Genomic DNA, 13,362 nt, shown 5'->3' on the forward strand with positions numbered 1-13,362 from the left:
CACCTCCTCTTTCAGAACCGGAAGTGAAGCCGCTGGCCTCTGGGAAGCAGGAAGCGCCTTCACAAGCTATTCCGAGAGAGTGAGGCGCAGTGGTTGGGACGCCATGCGGTTCCTTTGGCCGGACTGGGCGGAGTAGCGGCTCTCCCCGCAGGGCTGCTTGCCCTGCCCTCCCGCGGATTGGTTCGTCAAGGGTCCTTTCGTTCTCCAGCCATGGGAGCCGAGCAGAGTGCGGAGGCGGAGAGCCGGCCTCACGACCACAACGCCTCAGGTGGGCGCCCTGGTTGAGCCTCCTCGCCTGGCAAAGCGCCCCTCACCTGGCCAGAGGGAACAGACCCCAAAAAATCAAATGCCTCTCGCCACGTCAAAACGAGTGGCTGGGGCAAAGGACCGGAATTTAGGGTCCCTTCTACACTGCCATATAATCCAGATTGTCAGAACGGATAATCCACATTATCTGTCTTGAAGTGGATTATATGAGTTCAAAGCAGATAATCTATGTCTTATATAGATTCTGGAACGCCCTCCCAAAAGATCTCAGACAGGTCCCTACATTGGCAGTCTTTAGAAAGAACTTGAAGACCTGGCTGTTTTGATGCGCCTTTCCAGAATAGGAATCTCCAATAACAAGTCCCAGAAGCACTTTAGTAGAACTAAGATTGCTGCACACTGCACTTACCCTATAATCCTTACATACCACCTGTCACATCAGCACTTTTAATCCTGTACCCCTTTACCCCGGCCTGGCCCAGTTTTCATAGTGTATTGATGTATTGTTTATTGCATGTCGTTAATATTGCTTTAACTGTTTTTAATTTGCTTTAGGTGTTGTATTGTTGTGTTGTGTTTTGAGGCCTTGGCCTTTGTAAGCCGCATCGAGTCCTTCGGGAGATGCTAGCGGGGTACAAATAAAGTTAATAATAATAATAATATGGTAGTGTAGAAGGGGACCCCATTTACATTGCCATATAATCTAGTTCAAAGCAGATAATCTGGGTTTTATATGGCAATGTAGAAGGGGGCCCCATTTACACTGCCGTATAATCCAGTTGCAAGACATGGACTATCTACAGTCCAGCGATTCCATCAGAGCTGCCTCCGGAAAATCCTGCAAATCTCTTGGGAAGACAGGTGGACAAATGTCAGCGTGCTGGTAGAAGCAAAGAACACCACATTGAAACGATAGTTCTCTGCCATCAACTCTGCTGAACTGGCCACGTTGTCCGGATGCCCGACCACCGTCTCCCAAAGCAGTTGCTCTACTCCGAACTCAAGAACGGAAAACGGAATGTTGGTGGGCAGGAAAAGAGATTTAAAGACAGGCTCAAAGCCAACCTTAAAAACTCTGGCATAGACACTGAGAACTGGGAAGCCCTGGCCCTTGAGCGCTCCAGCTGGAGGTCAGCTGTGACCAGCAGTGTTTGAAGAGGCACGAATGGAGGGCGAAAGAGAGAAACATGTCAAGAGGAAGGCACGTCAAGCCAACCCTGACTGCGACCACCTTCCATCTGGAAACCAATGCCCTCACTGCGGGATGCCCCCGGTGGCACAGTGGGTAAACCCCTGTGCCGGCAGGACTGAAGACCAACAGGTCCCAGGTTCAAATCCGGGGAGAGCGTGGATGAGCTCCCTCTATCAGCTCCAGCTCCTCATGCAGGGACATGAGAGAAGCCTCCCACAAGGATGATAAAACATCAAAACATCCGGGCGTCCCCTGGGCAATGTCCTTGCAGAGGGCCAATTCTCTCACACCAGAAGCAAACTGCGGGATGACATGCAGATCAAGAATAGGGCTCCACAGACACCTACGTATCCTCCGCCAGTACACCAATCTTGGAAGACAATCCTACTTCGACAACGAGGGATCGCCTAAGAAAGAAGAAAGATAATCCAGTTAAAAGCAGATAATCTGGATTTTATATGGCAGTGTAGAAGGGTCCTATGTTACATGCAGTCACCCCAATCCCTTTCCCCGCCCCATCCAGTGAGTGTCTTTATCCCTGTTTGTTCCTGGTGTGAAGGGTTTTCCGAAACATCAAGCGACCGAGTCTAAAGGGAGAGAATGAACTGCGTCATCTGGGGGGGGGGGGGGGGCATAGAGAGTAAAGAAGGATTGCATCTTAAAACGCTTCCCTACATTTGATAAAAGGCATCCTGTAAGTCAGAAGTCTTTTGAGAGTGCAGTTTTTCACTTGTAGAAAAATTGATCAAAGCATGTCAAGAATTACACACACAGCAGTCTACTCTGCCCAAGGTTCAAATGCTTCATATTGTAGCAGACTATTCTTGCTGATTTGGTATTTATTTACTTACTATATTTATATACCTCTTTCTCACCCCGGGGGGGATGGGGACTCAAGGCGGTTTACAACATATTAATGGCAAAAATTCAATGCCATATACATATAGAAAGAAAGAAAAATCTTAATAACTAAACATTAACACATAACTATAAATTAAAAATGTTAAAACCATTAAACATAAGAGAAAAACAACATTTAAACATTAAAACAGCATTAAAAACATCCAAGTATAAATATTAAAATCACGTGGTAGTGATATTTAAAAATATTACTTGGTAATAAAAATGATAGAACATTCTTTTCTACATTCATTTTCATTGCCTTGCTGCTCTCTGTCTCACTTAAATTGCTGACAGTCTGCGAAGGTTCAGAGAGAGAGAAAAGTACCAAAAGAGTGACTCAATAGTCTTCATTAATTTGCTCCATAGTCTGCAGCAAAGTTGATAAATCTTGTTGCAAGACCATTTTGTTATTTTTTTGGGTTAAGGTTATATCCATTCAAATGTGAGCTGGTCCTAAAACACTCAAAGGATAATATTCCAGAGTCAAGGACAAGAAGAGAAAATATTCTGAAATAATTTCATGGGCGTTTTGCAAAACGTATAGTTTTTACAATGAATTTTATTGCAGTCCTTGCATAAATCACATCTTCATTCCAGGTAATGGGCAAACCTGATTGTATATTATCCTCTTATCTTATGATTCGGAATATTTTCTTCCCAGCATCCCCTTCACCTGCCAAGCAGCGAGCTAAAATGGATGATATCGTAGTAGTGGCACAAGGGACTCAGTCATCACGAAATGTCAGCAATGACCCAGATGTCATCAAGTTGCAGGAAATACCAACTTTCCAGCCCCTTCTGAAAGGTATGTTATTTCCCTAACTTCACAACCATTGCCATTTTTATTTGTCTTCAGCTGCTAGTTTTGTTTTGCACTGTAGAGTTAGTGTACTTCTATAAAATAGTTGAGAGAACTAACATGAGTACTTCTTTTGGGTTTTTATTAAAAGCTGACTTGTATTTTGTTCAGCAAATACCATTCATATCTACTTTTATGTCACTAGTTGTGTTATTCTTTTTTACAAAGTGAAGAGGTGATATTTAGGGAAGAATTTGCTAGTTTTTTGGGTGCAACAGCTCATTATTATGTGTCATCACTCACATATGTGCAAACATAAATGTTGCTCGATCTTAATGAAGTCTGTGCAACTAAGGATAAACTCCCAAGTGGTTCAGTTGTTGCCTGTTGCAAGGACAAAATTGGAGAATTGATTCTTAACTAATCCAGATACTTTTGTGTTTAATTCCAGACCACCTGGAATATTGACAGCCACTTAAATGGTGTTTCTCAAACTGCTTGATGTGTTGTTTGTTTTCCAATGTGCCACAAATTGATACCAAATTCGTGCCATTGATTACAGCTTAATTTTGTTCTGGGAAACTGACGGCTCTCAGGTTGGCATTAGTCTCTGGAGCATCACTGCCCTAGAACGTGTTGTGAAGAGCCCTCCTAGAAGCCATCACAAGATAGTACTAAGTCGGTCAATATCTACTGACACCCAATGGATGATATAAATTGCTATAGTCAATACAGACTTTATTATTTGAAATAAATATATGGGTTTCTTGTGTATCTTACATTAAAGATTAGTAATTACTATATAAGTTCATTTAATGCCTTTTTGTTTATGAGTATTTATAAATGATATATAGATTGAATATTGATTGTGTATGTCAGGTGTGACTCAAAAATAATGAACCTTTTAAAGGAACAGGTACAGATACCTCCCTTCTTGTAGGCTTTCTGAATATAAGCTGAGGCATCTAATTTTACCGCAAAAAAACTGGGAAAACTTATTGACTCGAGTATAAACCAAGGGTGGGAAATGCAGCAATTAATGGTAAATTTAAAAATAAAATTAGATACTAATAAAATTACATTAATTGAGGCATCAGTAGGCTAAAAGTTTTTGAATATTTACATAAAACTGTAATTTAAGATAAGACTGTCCAACTTTGATTAAACAATTATTCTAACCTCCTTCAGTGTAATTGTGCTTATGTATCCTTCCAATAATAATAGAGTAAAATAATAAGTGCAATAAAAATTAAAATAATAATAGAATAAAATAATGGAAATGTTATAATAACAGTAATAATAGAGTAAAATAATAAATGTAATAATAATAATAGAGTAAAATAATGGAAATGTAATAATAATAATAAAGAGTAAAATAATAAATGTAAAAACAATAATAACAACAGAGTGAAATAATAAATAACCTTGACTCGATTATAAGCCAAGGGGGACTTTTTCAGTCTTAAAAAGGGCTTAAAACTTGGCTTATATTTGAGTATATACGGTATATATTTTGCTTAATCAAATCAGGTTCCACAGAAAATAAATATCTCCGGAAAGGTTCCATGACTGAAAAACTGGGAACCACTGGTATAAGCTGTGACTTGCAATTCACATTGAAAATTCAGGGAAAGATTTACTACATTATTAGTAAAGCTGGGTCTTCAGAATAGTTATCACTCAAATGTGCACAAATACATTTGCAGATGTGCATCTCTTAGTTGTACTCTGAGCAGAAGGCAGTTGGGCTGATCATAGAATTGCCACTATGACAATTTTTCGGATTTCATTTGGGTCTTTGAGTTTCATTACTGTTCAGTGTGCTGTGAATATGACTCTTTGCATCTTCTTTGCTGGTTTTGTAGAGAACTGTTTTGGTAATTTTTCTGCCTTCTTGCTCTTTCTTCTAGGTCTTCTCAGTGGGCAGACATCTCCTACAAACATTAAACTGGAAAAGCTAGACTCCCAGCAAGTGCTCCAGCTCTGCCTCCGGTACCAAGAACATCTTCATCAGTGTGCAGAAGCAGTTGCCTTTGACCAAAATGCATTAGTCAAGCGGATCAAAGAGGTATGGACAGAGAGGCAACATTTCCAGTAATTTTGACGCCATGGAGAAAAATAATATCTGCTTCAGGAAAAATTAACATTTTTGGAAAAAATGAAAACTACTCGTACAAATGCCCCACTACAGCAACCCTCTGATCTGATATCCCTATTTTGTTAAATCTTATCGTTATGTTGTTTTTACTCTGTATGTTTTGTGATATTACTTGGGAATCGCTCTGAGTCCCCTCGGGGAGATGGAGCGGTATATAAACAAATAAAGTTTTATTATAATGTGTCACCCTTTCCTCTGGAAAGTAATCTTTAACTTAACACAATTACACTTGGTTCTTTTCCCTTTCTTTTGTGAACAGATGGACCTATCGGTGGAAACTCTTTATAGCTTAATGCAGGAGCGTCAGAAAAGATACGCCAAATATGCAGAGCAGATTCAGAAGGTCAACGAGATGTCTGCCATCCTCCGCCGCATCCAGATGGGCATTGACCTGACCATCCCTCTGATGGAGAGGCTGAACAGCATGCTGCCAGAGAGTGAGCAACTTGAGCCTTTTAGCATGAAGCCAGATAGAGAGCTCAAGCTGTAACAATCCATTGCAGCCGTTGCTTTTCTTTTTAAGACGAGGACCATGGCTTGGACATAACTGCACTATCCAGAGAAGGTAGAGGGGAAATGGCACTTTGGGGCTAAGAAGAGGTGTACAACTTGCAGGGATTGTCATTTAAAACTTAGAAACTTGGAATACAGCATTATCTGGAGCATATGTTTAAAAACTTTCCTTCTTGAATCTACTTCCCCAAAATGGTTTCTTTCTGCCCAATAAATGCTGCCTTAAGATGTTGATTTTCAATTCTGTACCCTCAGGAAACCCTTTCCATATGAGTTTGCATGCAGAAGAGCCTTGGTTAGTGTTTACCACAGTTTCAAGTTGTAGAGGTAGAAAAGAGAAACTTCTACTCATGGACCTACTCAGAAATAGCAAAGGGAATCTTTACCATGCTCCTGGCCCTCCCAGCTAGATAGATTATTGAAATGGGAGGAATCCCTGCTTGTATCTCAAAATGAAGACAGCAGTGGGAATATTTGCTTAGTTCAATCGAAAAAGCCAGGAGTGGTCTCTGGTGTTTTTCCTAGTGTACACTGCAAGAACACTTGTACGGTTAGTGCTGGAGTCCACACAGTTTTGTCTCCCCACATGGGAAAGCAGAGAGAGAGAGCAAGGTTGAGTCACTGGAATCTCCAGGCAGTGCTATAACCAAGGAGTATATGTTGGGAGAGCGTGGTCATATCATGATAGTAGTGGCTTTACCAAGACCCATACCTTCTTGCTGACAAAGGATTGCATGGATGGAAACCTGGCCTAGCCCTCAAAACTGGTTTCCCACCACTTGATTCTGGGACATACTACAAAATAGTTGTTGTTCAAGGTTCTGAAGACTAGTAACAAATAAACAACCTTCTAAACATGTTACTGATATTGCACATTTTCCTTATAATGTAGAGCTTCTATAAATTATTAACTGAACTGTAGAGTTTGATTCCCACTTAGGGTCTACTAGGCCTAAGAAATCTAGGAGGTACTCTACACTAAACGAGTGTGCTCCAAAATCCATTCACAGGGATTCAACCATAGTTAAGAGAGATTGCTTTGGGAAAGGTTTATTGTGGACAGGAGGTTTTAACACTGTCTCGGAGGGCATACCATCCATTCACACAGAAGAAAGGGCAAAACTGTAGTTTCACTTTTGCCTCCCTTTTAAATGGAAAGTTGCAGACTCCCTATTTTGCCCTTTGCAATAGTTCCATCCTTTACAGCAGGGGTCCTCAAACTATGGCTCAAGGGCTGGATATGGCCCTCCAAGGTCATTTAACCGGCCCTCGCTCAGGGTGAACCTAAGTCTGAAACGACTTGACAGCACACAACAACAACAACAATCCTATCTCATCAGCCAAAAGCAGGCCCACAATTCCCATTGAAATACTAATAAGTTTGTATTTGTTAAAATTGTTCTTCATTTTAATTATTGTATTGTTTTTAAGTGTATTTTGCACTACACATAAGATATGTGCAGTGTGCATAGGAATTCATTCATGTCTTTTTCAAATTATAATCTGGCCCTCCAACAATCTGAGGGACTGTGAGCTGGCCTTCTGTTTAAAAAGTTTGAGGACCCCTGCTTTACAACCCATGAGAACCACTGAGTTGCAAGAATGTGTTTACCAGACAGCAATGTGTTTTATGAAAATGCTGTAGGATCGGGGAATGAAGATTACTGCTGATGGCACTCTTTGAAACTACCAGCACTATTGAAAGGATGGTAAGTAGCAGTAGGCAAGGAAGTCTTGTTTGACATGATTGATCACTTGATTGAGGATTAAGTTGGCTTTTTGTTCTATAGGGTTATTGAGTTTTAATATTTATGTGTTATGGCGACAATTTTTATGCTTATATTGTTTTGTTGGTCCTATGGTTGTGTTGTTTACTTTGTATGTATTGTTGATGTTACTTGGAAACCGCTCAGAGTCCCCTTGGGGAGATAGAGCAGTATATAAATAAAGTTTTATTTTTATTTTTTATTATTTTTCCTCTCAAACTATAAGACTGTGAGAGCTATGCTTTTCCCCGGATGAAGGCCTTCCATGTAGAAGTGATTATGGGCTGCTTGGTCCATCATATCATTATTCTGCATCGTCCCGTCCATCCCCCCCCTCCCCCAATTATGAAAGGAAGGAGTGCTTCCCACATACTTGCTTCACTAAAAGATTCCTTCCAGACTTCATAAGGCAAGGTCCCTGCTTCATCAGGAGCAAAGGACATTTTTTAGTCCAGGTCCAGAGAAAGCTGGAAAAGTGTTGTCAGGGAGCAGTTAATACATATCATTTGTACCTGAGGAGTTCCATCAGCATTTGTCTCAATTTCCCATTCCTACAGCATTTTTATAGCTAAACGAACACGATGCTCTCTGGAATGTTTATGCACTAATTGCTTGCAACAGTGGTTCTCATGAGTCCGTTAGAGTCAAATTATTCACTTCCAAAATATTGGAAGTGCTGATCAAAGCTCCACTGCAGTATTTGAGCTAATTCTTTGTATCTGCAATACTGTTTTTTCATGCTGGGTCCACAAATCTAATACAGACTCCTATCTTAACAAGCAGCAGGAATTAGATGTGGGTTGAGGACCATGCTAGGGATGGGAAACAAGTGTGTATTTATATAGGCATGATTCAGAAACAGTTGTGAGAAGCAGCAGCCACATACCATTTGTAGATTTCCATGAGGGGTGTGGATATTATGAACCACATCTGTCAAACTCAAGACCTACCATGTCATTTTATGTGACCCTCCAGGTGCTGGACTACAACTCCTGTCTTCCTCATCTTTAAACACCATGGCCAGAGCAGATGGGAGTTGTGATGCAGTAACATCTGGAAGGCTGTATTTTGTTCTGTTTAGTCAGGACAGTAGGGTTTTAATTTAGATGCAAGGCTTGTGGATATGTCTGACTTTAAAATGTCCCTTAACCACAACTGCTATTGGGTTGCCATTCCCATCATCCCCAGTCCACATGGCAGATAATCAAAAGTGATGGGAGCTGCCGTTCCATAGCACCTGGGGGCCTAAACTAGGTAAAAAAACTAAGAAGCACTTAAATTAAATTCTTCATTCATGGATTCAACAGCCCTTTGAAGGCAACCATAAGGCTGATGTGGCCCTTGATAAAAAAATGGTTTGACACCCCTGCCATCAGATCTGCTTGATGCACATCTGGAAAGTCTATTTGGACACAAGATAACATTTTCATTTTGCAATTGCAGCCACTGTTTCTGCATGTAAGCTGTTCTACACAATTACACAGAAATAACTAGCTTGTGAGAAGGCTTGGGTATGATCCTTATGGATGTTTTCTGGCTATAATTGCAAAATGTTTAAACAGTTCATATACAGTGATTTCTTAAATGCATTGTGCACCACTCTGAGATTTTTTTTGACAAACATCTAGTATCCTTCCAGTGTGGAAGTGATTGTCCATTCAGGAATATTGGGCATGATCTAGGTGTTAAGACTCCATTCCCAGAAAACAGTTAAGATTCCTGTAACTATCCCGTGTCTTCTAATGAAAAAATACCATGCTCTACAATGTGCACAAGAACCTTTGGCGATCCTGTGAGTGGTTCTTCAAGAGAGCTGTATTCAATGATATTGTAAATATGAGAGTTCAAAGTGTTGACAGTCTATATCCTTGAAAATGAGAGCAAGGGAAATGGGTGGAAAGCAGGCAACTTCTTGAAAGATCTATGCAAGATGGACAGTATGTATTATTTTTTCTCATCCATGTAATGCATCTGTAAGTGTTTCAGTTGGGTCTTGCATTGAATTATGTTGCACTGTGCACTATACACATGCCGTTAAAACAGTATGTGATCTCTACTTGAAATATTTATTTCTTTTTGTTAATAAAGGGCACGGATCATCCCAGTTTCCTTTTATTTTGTTTGTGTCTATGGTATTGAAAATAATTGCGTTACTTTATAGAAAGCCGTCCAGGTTTTTTTCAGTGAAATCTTATGAAGGCTGGTCCCATTTGTGAGGGATCGCAAACGGCAACATTCTCATTTTAAGTGAATTTGGATAGTATAGACGTTGAAGGCAGATTACTTCAAGTGCAGTTGAAATCTGATAGATGTATGTATAATGGGGGTTGACCACACTAATTGCACCTTCCCTTTCTTGCTACACCAAGTTTTTTTATACTGTTTTAATTCTGTGCTCAGTTTTAAATGTAACTGATTCACTTTTAGCAGTCTTCCAATCCACATTGTAAACAATTCGGGACTAGGATATGGCAGGATATGAAACTGACACATAGTCTTTATATATTCTTTCTGCCAACTTCACATATTTTATAGGTTCTATGTCAATCAGTTACTACCTGGAACAATTTGGGGAAATTATAATTTAAGGTACATCCCACTTACTATTCACAAAAATCCTCAAGGGCATAAGCAATGGTGATTACTGGAAAATCTCAAACCCAAACATCATGTACCTCTTGCTTTGCTCAGGTAAGGGCAAGGAGGAGACACCCTGAAAAACGGTGAGATTCTTGGCTTGCATCCGGGAATTAACTCGTGACCTCTCTCCCTAATACTGATATTGGCTGATAGGAGAGGGGACATTTTTTTTCAAAGCATGTAGTGGAGACCGTAAACATTTGATGCAATGTCTGCCAGTGAGTACTTATGTACATAGCTCGAAATCCATACTTTTCACCATAATTATATGCTGGTTTTCAGTTTTCAGTTCATCCTCACAGTCAAATGAGCAATATACGAGGGATATTTTTAAAGTAAGGTCCGTTTTGTTGAAGACACTAGTAGTTTGCGTGCATACCGCAACGAGCACGTGCATCGTGTACCGGCATGCCTCGGGAACAACTGTGCTTAGTTTCCGCTCTGTAGCCAACCTGTACGGTTCTGTTCTGTGCTTTAAAAATGTTTAAGACTATCAACTCACCCTCCGCATGTGAGGTTCGCTCAGTGATACGGTTTTTGTCAGCAAGGGACCTGCCTGCTGCAGAAATTCATCGACAGATTTGTGAAGTGTACGGTGATACCGTTATGAGTGAAATCAAAGTGTGTAAGTGGGTACAACAATTCAAAGATGGCTGTGACAACGTCCATGATGAGGACTGCTCCGGTCGCCCTTCTTTGATTACAGTGAACTCTTGGTTATCGGAGCAGGCGGCAAGTTTTTATGAAGAGGGTATTTTAAAATTGGTTCAGAGGTATGATAAGTATTTGAACAAACTTAGCAACTATGTTGAAAAATAGAGTAAAGTATGTACTTTCTGAAAATAAATTTACTTTTTTGAAATAAACTTTTGTTGTGTACTTATGTTCAAACGGACCTTACTTTAAAAATACCCCTCGTATTTATGATTAGCGTTGTCCCTGACACAAAACATGGCTGAAGACAAAGATGGAAAGCTACAAATGTGCAGTTGAGCTTTTAACAGAACCCAAGGATCTGCCTGGGTTACAATGGAAGATCCTTTAGATATGGTATAATTCTTTGCCTCTCTCTTTTGTATCTGTTAAAAAAAAAAATGTAGTTCTCCCTGGTATCTAAAAATAGTGAGAAGCACTGAAGGAGCATATTGTTGAATACCCACAGCATATATTAGACATCCAATCATTTCACTTCTTTTTTTAATGCACACCCGCACATACCATGATTTCCTTCACAATGAAACCCCACAGTTCGCATTTTGCGTGAAATTTCAGATTTACAGGGAATTTTTTACACAACATGAGGGAACAACGTAGAATCACAGGACAGAGGTTCAAGATACTTCAATAATCTCCATGCTGCCCGAAAAGCTAGACTGGCTCCCAACTTTTCCAAGTTCTTCTCGGCTTCTGTTGTCTGACATCATACTTTCCCCAAATTCCATTTGGCAGCTCCTTCTCTTAAACTGCTTCTCAAAGGAGCTCTCCTCGTGCCAGCTCCGACGGGAGTCCCCTCGATCACCGTGCTTCTCTCTCCTGCGGACAGCATAACCTTGCTCACACCCGGTGGGCAGCTGACTGCCCCCGTAGGTAGAGTAGGCTGTGCTACTCCCATATACAGTAGAAGCAGAATAAAAATGAGAGGCATCTGTAGCAAAATACCAGCTGTTGGTCAGAGACGTCGCAGAAGCCTGAGAAGCCAAGATGTCCGAATGCCAGCCTTTCAAGCCCAGCCCAGCAGCAGACTTGGCCAAATGCTGCTGACTGGTAGAGAGGCCGAAAACAAAGTTTGTTTTATAATTGTCCTCCATGCTGCCACTTCGGTGCAAGGGATACAATAGTGACCGCTGAGTGGCACTAGTGCTTCTCCCCAAGGGCTGCCATTTGCTCTGACTGTCCAGCTGCCAGGCATTCTGGGATTTTTCAGGAGGCTTTGTCTCCTCTTTATCTGGGCTGCTTTCAGGGGTCTGTTCTGAAACCTCCTGAACAGGAGAAAACTGGCATAACTTGCTGCCACCTTCCAAGGCGCTTGAATGCTTGTAGTATTCTAACGTATCTTCCAAGGAAGGATAGCTCTGTCCCGAAGCTGTAACACAGCTGCTGCTGGCCACACATGATACGGATTTAATATCTAAGGAGAATGAACGCTTGAGTCGGTTATTGTCTTCAACTTGGTCAGAGGACACACTGAGTCCTATTATGCCTTGGACCAAGGGACTGTCTTCTAATGATAGCAAAGAGCAACCTGGCAGGTTCCCAGTTTCCACTGGCTTCTGCTCCACGGTCTCTGAGGTAGAAGTAGTGCAGAGTTGAGGAGAGGAATGAAGGCTGCTGCTCTGTCCTCCTCCCACTCCCTGATCGCTGCCTTTTTCAAAATGCAAAAGCTTCAGTTTGCTAAGTGGTCCAGTTTGGCCACTCTGGTTCTTTATTTTCTTCTCAAAGTCCAAAAGTTGGCCAAGGAAGTTGAAATTGGGAGAAATGGTTGGCCTCTTCTCTTTCACAAATCTAAATGTTTTCGGAAGAAAACAAAACACAAAAAAGGGAAAAAAGAAAAGAAAGAACAGTCAATCAACCTGGAACCTAGAGACTAAATTCAGCCTTCCGACCATCTGCCAGATTTTGTCAGTCTTCACATACTGCAAGCCAGGATGGGTGAGAACTGTAAAAATCCCCCAGATTCCTTCTCTCCTAAAATTACTTTTCTCTGTCCCTCTTCAAATCTCTCTTCAAAACAGATTAATTCTTTGGACCCTTTGGGTTCATCTTTAATCTTCACCCTCTCTTGGGTGTATGCAACCATAAATTTAATCTTGTCATTGTATTCCTCTCTCCTCCAACCTTTCTTTTCTTTATTATCTCCTCACTATAACAATCTAGACTTGGTATAAGAACCATTATTCCTCCCATGTTTCACAAATAACCATAATTTATACCAACCAATTTTAAGATGGTGGGAAAGAGAACACAAGATATTGTGAAATCTCACCATCGTTCCATTCTAAAGACACCTAATTTTATATAACTTTTGAACCTAAGCAGGCTAGACCTGGTTAAGATTTTAATTTCTAAATTAATGTTTGAAGTGGACTGCATTTAAATGAGGGGGTCCTCAAACTTTTTAAACAGA

At 40.7% G+C, this 13,362-nt stretch overlaps 2 protein-coding genes across 2 annotated transcripts in view; one reads left to right on the forward strand and one right to left on the reverse strand.

Annotated features, from left to right (window-relative positions):
- The first annotated feature begins 4 nt into the window (after positions 1-4).
- Positions 5-9,702, forward strand: BORCS5 (BLOC-1 related complex subunit 5). Its single transcript, XM_060778112.2, has 4 exons — positions 5-268; positions 3,024-3,167; positions 5,072-5,229; positions 5,579-9,702. Exons 1-4 carry the CDS (start codon positions 211-213, stop codon positions 5,807-5,809), a joined length of 591 nt encoding a protein of 196 aa, XP_060634095.1. The 5' UTR covers positions 5-210; the 3' UTR covers positions 5,810-9,702.
- Positions 9,703-11,418: 1,716 nt separating this feature from the next.
- Positions 11,419-13,362, reverse strand: part of DUSP16 (dual specificity phosphatase 16) — a 46,642-nt gene continuing 44,698 nt past the window's right edge. The window contains exon 8 of the mRNA XM_067468933.1: positions 11,419-12,740. Coding sequence (XP_067325034.1) covers positions 11,570-12,740 — 1,171 coding nt within the window. The 3' untranslated portion in view covers positions 11,419-11,569. The remainder of the gene's footprint in view (positions 12,741-13,362) is intronic.

The sequence above is a fragment of the Anolis sagrei genome, chromosome 5 (genome assembly GCF_037176765.1).
Source record: "Anolis sagrei isolate rAnoSag1 chromosome 5, rAnoSag1.mat, whole genome shotgun sequence".
In the NCBI taxonomy this organism is placed as follows: domain Eukaryota; kingdom Metazoa; phylum Chordata; class Lepidosauria; order Squamata; family Dactyloidae; genus Anolis; species Anolis sagrei.